Source organism: Chlamydotis macqueenii, chromosome 29 (assembly GCF_036417535.1).
Source record: "Chlamydotis macqueenii isolate bChlMac1 chromosome 29, bChlMac1.mat, whole genome shotgun sequence".
In the NCBI taxonomy this organism is placed as follows: domain Eukaryota; kingdom Metazoa; phylum Chordata; class Aves; order Otidiformes; family Otididae; genus Chlamydotis; species Chlamydotis macqueenii.
The window spans coordinates 2352091-2367775 of NC_141584.1; the positions used below are offsets into that span (position 1 = coordinate 2352091).

General features: G+C 71.6%; 2 protein-coding genes across 5 annotated transcripts; both read left to right on the forward strand.

Moving 5' to 3' along the window:
- The first annotated feature begins 524 nt into the window (after positions 1-524).
- On the forward strand, positions 525-10985 carry PAN2 (poly(A) specific ribonuclease subunit PAN2). Of its 3 annotated transcripts, none has more exons than XM_086768942.1 (26): positions 525-627; positions 1222-1522; positions 1671-1840; positions 2002-2122; positions 2221-2298; positions 2446-2713; positions 2933-3275; positions 3787-3883; positions 4483-4602; positions 4772-4891; positions 4963-5091; positions 5226-5425; positions 5772-5914; positions 6258-6364; positions 6861-6959; positions 7446-7522; positions 8009-8150; positions 8398-8535; positions 9094-9153; positions 9261-9351; positions 9430-9587; positions 9702-9845; positions 9983-10162; positions 10279-10372; positions 10451-10648; positions 10721-10985. In XM_086768942.1, the coding sequence occupies exons 2-26, from the start codon at positions 1241-1243 to the stop codon at positions 10753-10755; spliced, it is 3594 nt and encodes a 1197-aa protein (XP_086625068.1). In that variant the 5' UTR covers positions 525-627; positions 1222-1240; the 3' UTR covers positions 10756-10985. The 3 variants fall into 3 exon arrangements, with proteins under 3 accessions (XP_086625068.1, XP_086625070.1, XP_086625069.1); XM_086768944.1 differs by having other exon boundaries at positions 533-627; positions 1254-1522; XM_086768943.1 differs by lacking the exon at positions 525-627 and having other exon boundaries at positions 902-1522; positions 5775-5914.
- Positions 10986-11388: 403 nt separating this feature from the next.
- Positions 11389-15067, forward strand: CNPY2 (canopy FGF signaling regulator 2). Of its 2 annotated transcripts, none has more exons than XM_086768994.1 (6): positions 11389-11626; positions 12721-12857; positions 13170-13285; positions 13595-13792; positions 14025-14121; positions 14878-15067. In XM_086768994.1, the coding sequence occupies exons 2-6, from the start codon at positions 12746-12748 to the stop codon at positions 14919-14921; spliced, it is 567 nt and encodes a 188-aa protein (XP_086625120.1). In that variant the 5' UTR covers positions 11389-11626; positions 12721-12745; the 3' UTR covers positions 14922-15067. The 2 variants fall into 2 exon arrangements, with proteins under 2 accessions (XP_086625120.1, XP_086625119.1); XM_086768993.1 differs by lacking the exon at positions 11389-11626 and adding an exon at positions 11654-11674.
- Positions 15068-15685: the final 618 nt, after the last annotated feature.

Below are 15685 nucleotides of genomic sequence, written 5' to 3' on the forward strand. Positions count from 1 at the left end.
CGTGGGACAAGCTGGGATCCCGCGGGGTGCCAGGGGACGCTGCGTGATGCCCGTGGGCCCCGTGGGACCCGGTGGAATGCCAAAGGACACAGCGGGACACTAGTGGGACAGCGTGGGACATTGTGGGGCGTTTGGGGACACTCTGGGACCCCAGAGGGGGATGCTCCGTGGCACCAGCGGGCACGGTGAGACCCCGTAGGCGCTGTGGGACCCCGGGGGGACGCCAGAGGACGCGGTGGGGCCCCGTGGGACACTGTGGGGCACCGCGGGACGCCGGGGGACACCCGTACGGGGGGCCGGGGGGGGCCCGAACTGCCCCCCGCGCCCCGCAACGGCCGGTTTCAGCCTTTCTGTCCCCTCCGCCGCGCCGTCCGGCACGCCGCCAGCCGCGCCGCTTAGTCCCGCCTCACACAGACGCTGATTGGCGGGCGGCAGCGGCTCCGCGCTGCCATTGGTCCGTGGGCCCCGGAACCGGGCCCGTTTACCGGGCAGGGGCGTGGAGGGGGGGGTGCGGTTGCCATAGCGACGGCGGGAGGGGCGGCGGCGGCGGCCCCGGGCCGGCCGTGGCGGCGCGGCGGGACGAGCCCGGGAGCGCGGCCCCGGCGAGGCTCGGCCCGCGGCTGCTCGGTAACGGCGGGCGCGGGGCGCTGCGGGTAACGGCCGCCGTGGCCCCGGGGAGCGGGGCACTGCAGGGTGTTTGACCGGAGCGCGGGGGGTTGTGGGTAGCGGCGCGGGGTTCGGAGCACGGCGGTGAGAGCGGGGGGCCCAGCCGCGGCCTGGGCCTGCTCCCGGCCCCGCCCGGCCCCGCCGCCAACGGCCCGGGCCTGCGGCCGCCGATACCGCCGGGGCGCTCGGTGCCGGCCTGCGGAGATAAAGGAGGCGGGTGCGGGGCTGGCCCGGCGCCGCGGGGCGGGGCGGGGCGGGGGGGTCAGCGCGGGGCCCGGCCGGTGCCCCGAGCGCCGGGAGGGGCCGGTCCCGGTGCGGCGGGGCTGCTGCGGGCTCCCTCCCGCCGTGACGGGGCTCTGAGTGCGTCCCGGGGAACGCCCCGCTGCCCGCGTGGGCTCGGCGCCGCCGGTGTCCCCGGCCGGAGCGCCGCACCTTGCGCTGGAGATTCCAGGCGCTTTCCCGGCCCGCGGAGTCACCGGGCCCCCGCCGCCGCTTCTGAGAATCGGGGGCCCGGTGTTTCTGCCTGACCGCCTGGGTTCCTTTTCCCTTCCCAAGGGAGACGCGGGGTTTCACCATGAATTTTGAAGGTCTCGACCCCTCCCTCGCCGAGTATGCTCCCCCGCTCCACGCCGCGCTGGACCCCGTCCTGGACCCCCACCTGAACGCCGGCCTGCTGCGGAACGTGGAGCTGGACGCCGAGGGGGTGCCCTTAGAGGGGATCGCCGTGCCCGACTCCGTGCACCTGATGGAGGGCGTGTACAGCGAGCTGCACACCGCCGTCTCCGAGGTGGGGGTGCCCGTCTCCGTCTCCCACTTCGACCTGCACGAAGAGATGCTGTGGGTCGGGAACCACGGGGTAGGTGCCCGCGCGGTGTCCGCAGCGCGGGGCACGCGGGGGGCAGGGAGACCCCCGTAGGCTGGCGCGGGGCAGTGGCGTTGGCCTGGGTCGCATCCCCGTGAAGCTGGGGCGAGTCTTGACGAGCCTGTCCCCACCCCGGTTTTAGGGCCACGCCACCTCCTTGTTCGGGCCGACGCTGGAGCGGTACTCCTCCTTCCAAGTGAACAGCAGCGACGACATCCGCCAGATCCAGAGCCTGGAGAACGGCGTCCTTTTCCTCACCAAAACCAACCTGAAGTACATGTCGCGAGGGGGCCTCATCATTTTCGACTACCTGTGAGCGCCTTCCCCCGGCAGCCGCCCCGGGAGCCGCCCCTGCGCTGGGGGCTGGGAAAGCTGGATGTGGGGGAGGGCGAGGGCAGACCCTCTGCGCCCTTCCCCGCTGCCTCCCCGAGCTGGGCGGGAGCGCGAGGGCCGTCCTCTCCCTCCTCCCGCAGCATGGACGAGTCGGAGGACATGCACAGCCTCCTGCTGACGGACAGCAGCACGCTGCTCGTTGGCGGGCTGCAGAACCACGTCGTCGAGATAGACCTCAACACCGTGCAGGAGACGCAGAAGGTACGGCGGGGCCGGGGGCCGCTCCCTGCGGCGGGACGGGGCGGCGCTTTCCTCTAGGGCTCAGCACCGCTCATCCCGCTCTCCTGCCTGCTTCCCAGTACACCGTGGAGGTTCCGGGCATCACCATCATGAGGCAATCGAACCGCTTCTTCTTCTGCGGGCACACCTCGGGGAAGGTAGCGCCAGCCCCGTCCCGCCTGGCAGCCCTGCTGCTGCTCGGCGTCTCTCTGGGACACCCCGGAGCTGGTGTCCGGTTTCCCCAGAGCTCGAGGGGCGCCGGAGCAGCCGGCATGGCGCCCAGCACCCCCGTCGTACCCTCCCAGGTCTCCCTGCGTGACCTGCGCACGTTTGTGGTGGAGCACGAATTCGACGCCTACTCGGGCAGCCTGTCTGATTTCGACGTCCACGGGAACCTGCTGGTGACCTGCGGCTTCTCCAGCCGCATGAACGGCCTCGCCTGCGACCGCTTCCTGAAGGTGTACGACCTGCGCATGATGCGGGCCACCACGCCGCTGCAGGTCCACGTCGACCCCTTCTTCCTCCGCTTCATCCCCACCTACACCTCCCGCCTGGCCATCATCTCCCAGACAGGTGGGCGAAGCTGCGTCCCCCGCGGGGCCGGGCTGTGCTGCGCTGGCGAGGGTCCCGGCAAATCCCCGGCTCAGGGACAAATCCGTCGGCCGGGTGCTCTCGATCCGTGCCCGGCGCGTTCAAACGGCCCCGTCGGCGAGAGGCGTACCGGGTCGCGGCGTGCTGGCCCGCCCGCGTGCTCCCTGTCGCCACGTCGCCCCGTGCGTCCCTCTCGCGCAGGTCAGTGCCAGTTCTGCGAGCCCACCGGCCTCGCCAACCCCGCCGACATCTTCCACGTGAACACCGTGGGGCCCCTCATCATGACCTTCGACGTCTCGGCCAGCAAGCAGGCCCTGGCCTTCGGCGACTCGGAGGGCTGCGTGCACCTCTGGGCCGACTCCCCGGAGGCCACCTTCAACACCTACTCCCGGGAGACCGACTTCGCCTTGCCCTGCATGGTGGACACGCTGCCCCACTTGGACTGGAACCAGGACCTCGTGCCGCTCTCGCTCATCCCCGTGCCGCTCACCAGCGACACCCTGCTCTCCGACTGGCCCGCTGCCAACTCCGCCCCGGCGCCCCGGTAATTTGCCGGTCTTTCCCAGTGAAAACCAGCCTGGGAAAGCCGGCTGCGGCAGAATTCCCTTCCTTCCCTGGATCCTGGGAGCAGAAGAGCAGCTCTGTTGCTCCCCCATCGTGGCTGGCGCTGCCTTTCCTCGCCGCGTGCCCTGCGAAACGCAAGATGAGCTCCCCGTGGCGGAGCTTAACGCCGGGGTGCAGTGGCTGGGCAGGCCTGAGGGCCGGAGGGCACGGCCAAACCTCCGTCCTCCTGGAGGGGGGATCCCACGGGATCCTGGCTGCGCTCTGCCTGCGTGGAAACTCCTGGTTTTGTCTCTGCCTGGGCCCTGCGCTCAGCGCTGCGGCCGTGTTCTGGCACAGCCCAGGCGTTTGGCTGTGATGGCAAATGAGCCTGGGCGGAGGGCTGAGTGGGAGACCCCCCGTGACCCGCTGGCGGGCGCCCGAGCGGGCGCGGCGAGGCCCTCGGTTAAATCGCGCTGCCAAACAGCGCCTCTGAGCCGTGGCGTGCTTTGCAGGCGAGCCCCTCCGGTGGATCCCGAGATCTTGCGCACCATGAAGAAAGTGGGGTTCATCGGCTACGCCCCGAACCCCAGGACCAAGCTCCGCAACCAGGTACCCGCTCGCGGCAGGCTCTCGTGCGGGGCGCGGGGTACGTCTGCCGGCAGCGGAGGTCTGCGGCGCGGGGAGGGACGGCGCTCTCGCTGCGTGCTGAACCATCCCAGAGCTTCCCCGGGGCTCGGGGCAGCGGCGAGAGACGGAATTCTCTGGCTGGGGGTGTTGCAGGAGGCAGGTGTGGAGTTTGGGAGGGGACGGCTTTTCCTCAGCGGTGGCCGCGGGTGAGCCAGCCCCGGAGCAGGGCCGGAGTCTCCCTCCCGCGCCGCAATTCCAGTTCTATCGATAACTCGCCCTGCGGTAGGAAAGGTTTGAGCTGTCCGGTGCGGAGGTTTGTGGGACGTCCCTCGCCCTTGGGAAAACACTGCTGCGTTCTGCCCTTGCCCGCAGCGCCGCTGTAGTTTCCCACAGCGATAAGTCCCTCGGAAGAAGGAAGGTGTGGAGGCCTGCAGCAGGTTCAGGGAGGGCCCCACTCCTTTCTGGTTTATTCCTTTGCTCATTCGGGGAGGCAGGAAAGCCCAGGCGTCGCTTGTCTCGGTCCGCGGTGCTTCACTCCGCCGCGGGGTTCAGCCGCTCTGCCCTTCCCTTCCCCCTTGCAGATCCCCTACCGGTTAAAGGAGACGGACAATGAGTTTGACAGCTTCAGCCAAGTCCCCGAGTCCCCGATCGGGCGGGAGGAGGAGCCGCACCTCTACATGGTGGCCAAGAAGTACAGGAAGGTAGCGGCCTTCCAGGGCTCGGCTCGGGGCTGGCGGGGAGCCCCCAGGCTGGCGTTGTGTGGGCCAAGGACCCACCCGGGCCCAAATACCTGCCCCCCTCTCCGTGGGGAGCGCCCAGGTGTTGCGCCGGCGTCCCGTGCCACGTCTGACGCGCTGCGTCTCCGCTCAGGTCACCATCAAATACTCCAAGCTGGGGCTGGAAGACTTTGACTTCAAGCATTACAACAAGACGCTGTTCGCGGGCCTGGAGCCCCACATCCCCAACGCCTACTGCAACTGCATGATCCAGGTGGGAGACGCCCCGGCCCCCCGCGGCCGCCGCGGCCCCCGGGCCCCCCCTGACCGCTCCGTCTCTGCCAGGTGCTGTATTTCCTGGAGCCCGTGCGCTGCCTGGTCCAGAACCACCTGTGCCAGAAGGAGTTCTGCCTGGGCTGCGAGCTGGGCTTGCTGTTCCACATGCTGGACCTGTCCCGAGGGGACCCCTGCCAGGTCGGTGACGCGAGGCCGGCGCGCTGGGCTGCCTGGGAGCCGGGTGGGGCCGGGTCCTCGGGTGATGGCATCACGCAGCATGGAAACTCCTGTCACTTGACCTCGGTGACGTGCCGCTCTTGCTCCATCCCCAGGGAAGCAACTTTTTGCGGGCTTTCCGCACAATCCCGGAGGCTTCGGCGCTGGGGCTGATCCTGGCTGACTCGGACGAAGCCACGGGGAAGGTGAACCTGGGGCGGCTGATTCAGAGCTGGAACCGTTTCATCCTTACTCAGCTGCACCAGGAAACCCAGGAGCAGGAGGGACCGCAGGCGTACCGGGGGGCTGGCGGCAGGTAAGTCCCCGGCCTGGGGGGGGACTGGCTCCCCCGGAGGGGGACTGGCTCCCAGAGGCCGCATCCGTTGGGAAGGAGCTTTCCGCTCTGCTCTGAGGGCTGCGTGGGAACACGTGGAGCTGCAGGCTGCCCCTGCAGCAGGGTCTGCGCCCTGGGCTGGGCCTCTGCCCCTCCTAAACCTGGCCGCCCCGTGGCTGGTTCCCCAGGAGCCGCTGGAATTTGGGTGCTGGCCCCGAACAGCCCTCGTGCAGCCCGAGATGCCCTCGGCGCTCAGCCCGCCGTACCGGCCCGCCGCGCTCCGCAGGAATTGCCGGGATCCTGCTGACCCCTTGCTCTTTTTCTCCAGCAGCTTTGGGTCCTCAGGGGAGTCGGTGATCGGGCAGCTGTTCAGCTGCGAGATGGAGAACTGCAGCATGTGTCGCTGCGGCAAGGAGACGGTCCGCGTGTCCTCCACGCTGCTCTTCACCCTCTCCTACCCCGAGAGCACCGGTAACGGTCGGGGCGGGCGCGGCAGGGCCTGGCGCAGTTAATGCCGCCGTGTTTCCGCGGCCAGGCGGGGTTTGTGATCCCTATGGATGGGCGATGCCTTTTCCAGGTGACAGGCAGCTGCGGGAGGGAGCTTCCGCGGCGGCCTGTCCCGGGCTGCGGCACGCCCGCCAGCCAAGGTCTAGTGGTGGGTTTCCAACCAGATGAGCTTTTGGCTACAGAAAGGCAGATTTTGGGGCTGACCTTCTTGCTGGTGGTTGGGAGGAAAACCCCAGAGGTTTGGCTGAGCTAAATTGGTAAAGATTTGTGCGTTGGAAGGTGACGTGATTCTTCTTTCTCCCTTCAGAAAAGCCGGTCAAAGATTATGAGTTTGCCCAGATTTTGAAGCGAAGCATCTGCCTGGAGCAGAACACGCAAGCCTGGTGCGAGAACTGCGAGAAGTACCAGCCCACGGTGAGCCCAGGAGCGGGGCGCGAGCACATCGCGCCTCGTGGGCTGCGAGGGGCGTGGGAGGAGGGCGTAAGCGCCCCGAGCCGCCGGCCGGGCAGGGGCAGTTTCTCCATTAGTCAGTGGGGAACCTCCTGAGCGGACGCTGGAGATTCGGTTCGTGGCCTGGATGGCGAGCTGGTGTGGCGTGGGGTATTTCCTGGGCTGCGCGAGCGCTGGAACGCGTCCCGCGGGTCAGGCGGACCCCAGCCGCATCCCCGCGGGGCCGGGGGCAGAGGCAGAGGCAGACCCCCCGGGAGCTGAGCGCGCCCGCTCTGACGCGGCAGCCGGCTCCCTGCCTCTTGCGGTACCCCAGCTACCGGGAACCCGGCCAGGCAGGGGAAGGAAGCTCTGCAGGCGCAGGCGTTGGAGGAGGGAAGAGGGCAGCACGTGCCAAATCCGGCGTGGAGCCTCTCCGGGGCTCCGGGTGCTGCCCGGCTTCCATCTCCCGCTCTCTCGGCAGGTCCAGACCCGGAACATCCGCTGCCTGCCAGACGTGCTGGTCATTAACTGCGAGGTGAACAGCTCCAAGGAAGCGGAGTTCTGGAAGACGCAGGCTGAGGTGGGGGAGGCGCTCTGGGGCAGAAGCAGGCTTGTTCTCCCTGGCCCAGGGTTTGCTGCGCGCCCGGTTCTGCGGAGGTGTTTGCGCTCCGAGCTCGCTGTCTCTAGCGGTCTCTGACTCCACCTCAGCGCCGCCCTACTGTGCCCGCAGAGGAGGTGTTGGTATTTGGTCACGCTTGTGGCGCGAGCTGTGCCTTTGGCGTTGGAGAAGGCCAGACCTGCCGTGACAAAGCTGACGGGACTGCAGCGGAGTCACTCTCGCGCTCCCCCGGCCCCCCAGGACCTAGGAGCAGCAAGGCAGTGCCCGCTTCCCAGAGCACAGCCCGGCAGAGAGCGGGCGGCCAGTTGGGTTTCCCTCGCTGTCGTTTTCCCCGTCACTGACCTCAAAGTTCCTCTCTTTTCCCCTCTTCTGGCCTGGCTGCCGCCCGCGCGTTCCCGAGCCCAGCCCGTCGCTCCGCGCTGACGCTTGCCTGTGTTTCGTTGCCAGTATGCCTTTCAGAGAGCCATGATGAAGAGAGGCGGCTTTGAGATCACCAAAGGCAAAGAAATCTCTCTTGGAGAGTGGTAGGTGACCGCTCCTGGCACGGCGACTCCGAGCAGTGTCGCCTTCCGGGTGGTTCTCTGGCCCCTGCGGAGCGCAGGGCCGTTTCTCACCTGATAACGATCGTTTGATACCCGCCTGCCCGCTGCTCCTCGGCGCTGAGCTGGAACGGTCTCACTGCTGCTCCTGAGACTGTGACCGCGTACGGGCGCTCTGCGCAGCGTCCCCTCAGACTTGGATCCCCCGTGATCCACTTTTGAGCCCCCAGCCCTCGTTCCCCAACTGACAAAAGGCCCAGGGCCGTCTGTCGGCCCTGTCTGGCCGACGCTGGCCGACCACGTTTCCCAGGGCCCCGCTCCGGGCAGCTGCAGGGAGGAGGTGCAGCTCTGGCTTCCCTGAGGAAGGTTTAGGAATAGGCTGGCGGGGGGGTGGTGGGGGGTCCTGCCACGGAGACGTTGGCCTGGACAGCATCTTCTGACTCCCCCCAATTTCTGTGATTCCCCGTGCAGGAAGGAGCTGGGGAACGCAGACACGGGGCATTCGTATCCTTCCGTGGAGGAACTGAAGAACATTTGGATCCCGCACGCCATCAAGATGCGGCTGAGCAAGAGCAAGGAGCTGGATGTCCGCAACTGGAGCGAGACCGAGGAGGTAAAGGCTGCCGAGATCCCGCTGGGGCTGCGTGCACGTGGGGCTGCGGGGGCACAGCCGCCTCGGAACCGCTTTCTGCTCAGCGCGTGTGGGCGAGAGATAAGGAGGCTGGCTCAGAGACGCCGCGGGCGAGCATGGAAACCTCTGGGCTGGTGGCGACACGGGACATCCGAGCTCTGGGGAGGCTGGAGGCCCGGGAGCTGCCCAGGGGCTCAGACATGTCCCTGGGGGCCGGTTCCTCTCGCAGCTGAGCCCGACCGACGACCCCGAGTCGGTCTACGTCTACGATCTGATGGCCACCGTCGTCCACATCCTGGATTCCCGCACGGGGGGCAGCCTGGTGGGGCACATCAAAGTGGGGGAGACCTACCACCAAAGGAAGGAGGTGAGGAGCCCCGCGGGACGGGAGCCCGGCCCTGCCAAGGGTTTCCTGCCCGTGGCTTGCTCGGGGGTCAGGTCGTTGCACAGCGCCATTCCCACGCCTCTCAGTCCCGCGCTGCGCGGTTGGCTGAGCGTGCCGGGTGCCGCTCGGGCGCCTTACGGGGAGGGGAGGCTGGAGAAGCGCTCTTCCCGCGCTTCCTCGGGCTGGTTCCTCCTGGGCGCAGGTAGGGGCTGGAGGTCTCCTCCCTTCCCGCGGAAAGGGGGCTGCTCCGGGCAGCCCTGGCGTGTGCTGGAGATGCCCGAGCCCAGAGTTCCCAGAATGTGTCAAGGCTGCGTCCCTGCCTCTTCTCTGTTGCACCTCCGTGGAGTTTTGGTCAGGAGCTGGGCGCAGCGCTTCACACAGGCGGCGTCACCACCCGGGCGGCAGGGATTTCCCCGTGGTGTCCCAGGAAGGGCGGGAGTTCCCGTGTGGCATCGTCACACCCCTCTTTCCCCGGTAACCGGGTGGAGGAGTCATTGCCTTTGCCTGGGGGGGCCCCTAAGGCAGCGCCTGTCCCCCCAGGGAGTCACACACCAGCAGTGGTACCTCTTCAACGACTTCCTCATCGAGCCCGTCGATAAGGTGAGCGCTGCGGGCCGCGTGTCGAGGCAAGACGCCGGCCGCGGGGACCCCATGGAGGGGGGCTCCTGCCGGGCCGCCTCCGCACCGTCCCCCCCTGTCCCCCGCAGTGCGAGGCGGTGCAGTTCGACATGAGCTGGAAGGTGCCGGCCATCCTGTACTACGCCCGCAGGAACCTCAACGCCAAGTACAACCTCGCCAGTGAGCGTCTGGGGTGGAAGTGGCTGCGCGGCTGGCGGCGCCGGCTCGCGGCTGACCCCCCTTCCCCTTTTCCTGCAGTCAAGAACCCCATCGAAGCCAGCGTGCTGCTGGCCGAGGCCTCCCTGGCTCGCAAGCAGCGCAAGTGCCACGCCACCTTCATCCCCCTCATGCTGAGCGAGATGCCGCAGGCGGGCGACCTGGTGGGGCTGGACGCCGAGTTCGTCACGCTGAACGAGGTCAGGCCTCCCCGCGGCGGGGGGTGGGCCGCAGGGGCGGCCGCGCTGGCTGCCCCCGGTCCCCGGGGACGGCAGGAGCTGTCGGTCACCGAGCTGCCCTCTCGCCCGCCGCAGGAGGAGGCCGAGCTGCGCAGCGACGGGACCAAATCCACCATCAAGCCCAGCCAGATGTCGGTGGCCAGGATCACGTGCGTGCGCGGGCAGGGCCCTAACGAGGGCGTCCCCTTCATCGACGACTACATCTCCACCCAAGAGCAGGTACGTTGCTCCGCGGAGCAACGACGGCACCCTCCCCCCGCTCCCTGCGAGCCGGCGGGGGACGCGGGGAGGGGGCAGAGCCCTGCGGCCCCCCCTCGGCCCTCCCGGCCGCCCGCCACGCGCCCTGGTCTCCGCAGGTGGTGGATTACCTGACCCAGTACTCGGGGATCAAGCCCGGAGACCTGGACGCCAAGATCTCCTCCAAGCACCTCACCACTCTGAAATCCACCTACCTGAAGCTGCGCTTCCTCATCGACGTGGGCGTCAAGTTCGTGGGCCACGGGCTGCAGAAGGATTTCCGTGTCATCAACCTGATGGTGACAGCGCCCGGCCCCCCTCCCTCAGCCCGGGCGGGGGTCCTGGGGGGGACGGGTGGCAGCGCCGGGGCTCAGCCCCCCCGCGCCCTGGCCGCAGGACCCTCTCTGCTTCCCAGGTGCCCAAGGACCAGGTGATCGACACCGTCTACCTGTTCCACATCCCGAGGAAGAGGATGATCTCCCTGCGCTTCCTCGCCTGGTACTTCCTGGGTCAGTGGCCGAACCCCGGGGTCCGCGAGGGGCCGGAGCTGGGGCAGACCCCCTCCATAACCGGGGCCGTCCCCGCAGACCTGAAGATCCAGGGCGAGACCCACGACAGCATCGAGGACGCGCGCACGGCGCTGCAGCTCTACCGCAAGTACCTGGAGCTGAGCCCGCCGGGCGGCGAGCCCGAGGACTTCCGCAAGGTGCTGAAGGCGCTCTACGAGAAGGGCCGCAAGCTGGACTGGAAGGTGCCCGAGCCCGACAGCCAGAGCAGCCCCAAGCGTAAGGCGGCCCCCCCGCGCCCCCCCCCGCCCCCCCCCCCCCGCGCCCCTCACCCCGCTTTGTCTCCGGCAGATGGGGCCGTGTACCCCCCCGTGCTGGGCTTGTGACCGAACCCCCCGGCGAGGAGCAGCCCCGGGACCGCCCGTCCCCCCCGCCACGAGGGGAGGCGCGGCCACGCGTGGAACTGGAACCAGCAGCGGGGACGGGGCTCCCCCCGCCCCCGCCCCCCCCCCCAGCCCCGGGGACCGGTGCCCCGGGAGTCACCGCCCCTTGCGCCCCCCCCCCCCTCCGCCCGCCGGCACGGGCGCCCTCATAAAGCGGCCTTGGACCCCCGCGCCGCCGCCTCCTCCTTGGCTCCGGGCACCGGCACCGGCACCGGCACCGGGGGGGCGGGGCCCGCCGCGGGGAGGGGGGCGGGGCCCGCCGCGGGGAGGGGGGCGGGGCCCGCCGCGGGGAGGGGGGCGGGGCCCGCCGCGGGGAGGGGGGCGGGGCCCGCCGCGGGGAGGGGGGCGGGGCCCGCCGCGGGGAGGGGGGCGGGGCCCGCCGCGGGGAGGGGGGCGGGGCCCGCCGCGGGGAGGGGGGCGGGGCCCGCCGCGGGGAGGGGGGCGGGGCCCGCCGCGGGGAGGGGGGCGGGGCCCGCCGCGGGGAGGGGGGCGGGGCCCGCCGCAGACTCCGCCCCCACGGGGGGCAGAGCGCCACGCGGACCGGGCCCTGGCAGCACCGGGGCCCTCGGCGCTCGTCCTGGGCTGCCCGTTGCGCTGCCTGCGCGCGGGATGGCTCCGCCGCCGGCCGAGGAGCCGGCCCGACCGGCCTGACCGGCTCCGTCGCCCCAACCGGCTCGGCCTCCGCCCCCTCCGAGTTGCTCTGCCGCCGGGGCGGGGCGGGCGGACGGGCGCGCCGGGACAGGCGGCGCCAGGGGCAGCCCCGGGGCAACCGGCCGGGGCGGGGGGCGGCGGAGCGGGACGGGAGAGCGGCGCGGTACGGGGTCTCGGCCGGGTCCGGCGGGTGCGGGGCTCCGCGGGGGCGGTGAGCGCCGCCCCGTAGGGGGGGAGCTCGGGGGGGGGACGTTTGGGTTCGGCCCTGTGGGGAGGGGGCTCTGTAGCGGGGTTTGGGCTTGGCTCGGTGAGGGGTGGGCTCATTGGGGGCTCTGTAGGGGGGTCAGGGCTCACTCCTGTGGGCGGGGGGCTCTATAGGGGGGTCAGGGCTCAGCCCTATGGGCGGGGGGCTCTATAGGGGGTCAGGGCTCAGCCCTATGGGCGGGGGGCTCTATAGGGGGGTCAGGGCTCACTCCTGTGGGCGGGGGGCTCTATAGGGGGGTCAGGGCTCAGCCCTATGGGCGGGGGGCTCTATAGGGGGTCTGGGCTCACTCCTGTGGGCGGGGGGCTCTATCGGGGGTCAGGGCTCACTCCTGTGGGCGGGGGGCTCTATAGGGGGTCAGGGCTCACTCCTGTGGGCGGGGGGCTCTATAGGGGGTCTGGGCTCAGCCCTATGGGCGGGGGGCTCTATAGGGGGTCTGGGCTCACTCCTGTGGGCGGGGGGCTCTATAGGGGGTCTGGGCTCAGCCCTATGGGCGGGGGGCTCTATAGGGGGTCTGGGCTCACTCCTGTGGGCGGGGGGCTCTATAGGGGGTCTGGGCTCAGCCCTATGGGCGGGGGGCTCTATAGGGGGTCAGGGCTCAGCCCTATGGGCGGGGGGCTCTATAGGGGGTCTGGGCTCACTCCTGTGGGCGGGGGGCTCTATAGGGGGTCAGGGCTCACTCCTGTGGGCGGGGGGCTCTATAGGGGGTCTGGGCTCAGCCCTATGGGCGGGGGGCTCTATAGGGGGTCAGGGCCCCCCTGTAGGGGCCGCTGGACTCGGGCTCATGGAGGAGGGGTCCCTGTGGTGTCCCAGGCACAGGGAGACCCTGCGCGGGACGGAGCTCGGTGGGATTTGGGGAGGGGAACGCGTGGACAAAGCCCTACAGACAGGGGGGCTCTGTAGGGGATGGGGGTCCCGGGGGGGCTGGATGGGGCTGGGGGGACGGGGTGCAGGGACACCGGGGCCGCCCGCGCTGGAGCCGCCCGTGCCCGCAGGTCGCCGTGCAGCGGAGCCGTGAGGATGAGGGGCCCGAGCCCGCCCGCGCTCTGCCTGGCCCTGGCCCTGGCCCTGGCCCTGGCCGCGCTGCTGCCCGCGGCCTGCGCCCGCCGCAGCCAGGACCTGCACTGCGGAGGTGGGACGGGACGGGACGGGATGGTGGGGCTGGGACGGGATGGGACAGGACGGGACAGGGGAGCCGGGGTGGCCGCTGGGACCCGCGTGTCCTGCGGCCGCTGCTGCCCGTCCGCGCTCACCCTGCTCGGGGCCGGGCGGGCGCTGCTGCGGGGCCGCAGGTGCCTCGGGGACCAGCTCCATGCTCCTCCCGGCCCCGTCTGCCGGCAGCACCCGTTACCCCAGTTACCCCGGGCGGCTCTGGGCGGCCGCGGCTCTGTCGGCGCCGGGGGCCGAGGTCAGGCAGCGCTGCGACGCCTGCGTTCCCCCGCAGCGTGCCGGGCGCTGGTGGACGAGCTGGAGTGGGAGATCGCGCAGGTGGACCCCAGGAAAACCATCCAGATGGGCTCCTTCCGCATCAACCCCGACGGCAGCCAGTCCGTGGTGGAGGTGAGGCGGCTCCCCGCGGCGCCGGGAGCTCGGGTGGGGGCCGCGGCGCGGCGGGGGCTGCGACGGAGCCGCGTGGTGGGGACCCGGGGGGCTGCGGGAGGGCTGGGACCCGCACCGGGGGCTCTGCGCGAGCCTCGTCTCCCGTTCCTCGGCTTCCTCCGCCGCACGGTGCCAGCGCAGCCCCGCGGCGTTCCCAGGGCGTCTGTGGAGACGTCCGACCTCTCTCGGTGCTCGGGGAAGGGCGCTGGCCCGGCGTCCCTGTTGCGCCGTGGCGCCCGAAGGCCTGACCCCGCTGATCTCGCGCCGCAGGTGCCCTACGCCCGGTCGGAAGCGCACCTGACGGAGCTGCTGGAGCGCGTGTGCGAGAAGATGAAGGAATACGGGGAGAAGGTGGATCCGTCCACGCACCGGAAGAGCTACGTCCGGGTGATCTCCCACGACGGGACCAAGCTGGACCTCTCCGGGGTCAAAATCGACGGAGACGTGGCTTCCAGCCTGAAGTTTGCGGTGCGTGCGGGGCCCGGGTCCCCGTGGCGGTCGCTGGGGCTCAGCGCGGGTTTTGGGCACCGGGATCGGCTGCGCGGGTCCCAGCGGCAGCTCCTGGCCGCTTCCCTCGCTCCGTCCTGGGGCTGGGGGGGAGGAGGCCGCTCCCCGGCTGGGGCGGGCGGGCGCGGGGCTGGGGTCGGCGTCGCCTGGCCGCGCGCGGTCGCCGGCTGAGCGCGGGCGGCTGCCGTTGCAGTGCGAGAGCATCGCCGAGGAGTACGAGGACGAGCTCATCGAGTTTCTCTCCCACGAGGCCGACAACGTCAAGGACCGGCTCTGCAGCAAGCGCACGGGTGAGGGGGGCTGCGCTGTCCCGGGGAGGGGTCTCGTGCCGCCCGCGAGGTCGCAGCGCTCCAGCAGCGCCGAGATGGGTGGGGGGGCCGGCCCGGAGCAGGGGGGACACGGAGGAGCTGCGCCTCCTCCCCGAAATCCCGATCTCCCCAAGCCCCGTGGAGCAGCGTGGCGCCGGGCTGCGCCTCCCCGCTGCCTGCCCCGTGCCCGGAGCCCGCTGCGCCCGGAGCTGCCCCCGGAGCCCGCTGCTGGCTGGAGCTGCCTGCGGCTTTTTTTGGATGCTGCGCCCGGCCAGGCACGCGCTGCCTGGGGCCCAGCCAGGGCAGCTGCCACGCCGGCTCCGTTGGGCGCTGCGGCGCGGGGCTCCTGCGCAGCCAATGGCCGGGCGCCCGTCCCGCCGCGGCTCCCTCCTCGCAGGGCTATTTCCAGCTCGCAAACAGCGGGGTCAGGGCACGCCGCGACCTTTGCGCTTCCCCGTTCGCGAACGCGGCCCGCGCGCGGTCCCTGCGCCGCAGGGCCGGGCCAGGGCGGGGCCCTTCTGCGCCTGGCGCCCGCGGCGAGGGGAACGCTCCCGGCCCGGGGGTCCCGCGGCGCTGCCGGCCGCTCCCGCGGCTCGGCCTCCCCCCGGCCGGGCCCCCGCTGCCTGCGCCCTCCCCGCCGCGCGCTGGCATGGGCGGGGGGTGGCCGGGGCCGGGCGGGAAGGGCTGCGTCCCGCGGGCTGTGCCGCGTCCTGCGAGCGCCGCCCTTTGTCACCGCAGACCTGTGCGACCACGCGCTCCACATCCCGCACGACGAGCTGTGACGCCGCTGCCGCGCCCCGGCGGCCTCGCTGGACCAAGACGGCGCCGGGCTCCGTCCGGACGTCCCCTACCTCTCGGTTTGCCCCGCCCCCGCCGGGACGGGCAGACGCGCTGGCGAAGGCCGCGGTGCCGGAGCCGGCGCGGACGCCGCCTCACCCGCTCTGGTGCTCTCCTCCTATTTATTCGCTGTCCGTCCGCCGCAGCCGCGGGGCTGGGGGCGCCGGCCCGCTGGCCTTGCCCCCCGACGCGGGGGCCGGGGCTGCGTCCTCGCTCCCACCGGGACGTTTTGGCGGGCGGGCTGGCGGCCGGGGCCCTGCCTCCGCTGCTGCCGGGGGGCGCCGGGGCTCAGCCGCCCCCGCGGGGGGGGTGGGGCGTCCAGGGCCAGTTTTGGGACCCCCGTTCCCTGCTGCAGGCAATAAAGGGGCCGTGGGCCCACCCGAGGAGGGGTCTCGCTCTTGTGGGTGCCGGTGGCAGCCCCCTGCCCCCCGCCGTGTCCCCAGCTCCCTCGTGTCCGGTGTCCGCGGCTCAGCCTTGGCCCGGGACGTCCCGCGGCAGCCGCCGCTCAGCCCCGCGCCGCGTGGCGCCCGCCCGCCCGTCGCGGCTCTGGCACCGCGGGGGTCCCGGCCCCTCGGGCGTGGCTGCCGGGGTCACGCGCGTCCCCTGGCGCGGCCGGCGGGGCAACGGCCTGGGGTCAGCGGGGACGGTCACCGCGGCCGTGCCCCGCCCCCTGGCCCCGGCCCGTGACGTCACAGCAGAGCCAGGGCAA

Bases quoted from the DNA above. Each gene is read 5' to 3' on its own strand.
- PAN2 (XM_086768942.1), top strand. From the start codon at position 1,241: ATGAATTTTGAAGGTCTCGACCCCTCCCTCGCCGAGTATGCTCCCCCG. The intron at 6,960-7,445 runs GTGGGGGAGGCG...TTTCGTTGCCAG, and splicing joins TCTGGAAGACGCAGGCTGAG to TATGCCTTTCAGAGAGCCAT. The intron at 10,649-10,720 runs GTAAGGCGGCCC...TGTCTCCGGCAG, and splicing joins CAGCCAGAGCAGCCCCAAGC to ATGGGGCCGTGTACCCCCCC.
- CNPY2 (XM_086768994.1), top strand. From the start codon at position 12,746: ATGAGGGGCCCGAGCCCGCCCGCGCTCTGCCTGGCCCTGGCCCTGGCC. The intron at 12,858-13,169 runs GTGGGACGGGAC...GTTCCCCCGCAG, and splicing joins CCAGGACCTGCACTGCGGAG to CGTGCCGGGCGCTGGTGGAC. The intron at 13,793-14,024 runs GTGCGTGCGGGG...CTGCCGTTGCAG, and splicing joins CTTCCAGCCTGAAGTTTGCG to TGCGAGAGCATCGCCGAGGA.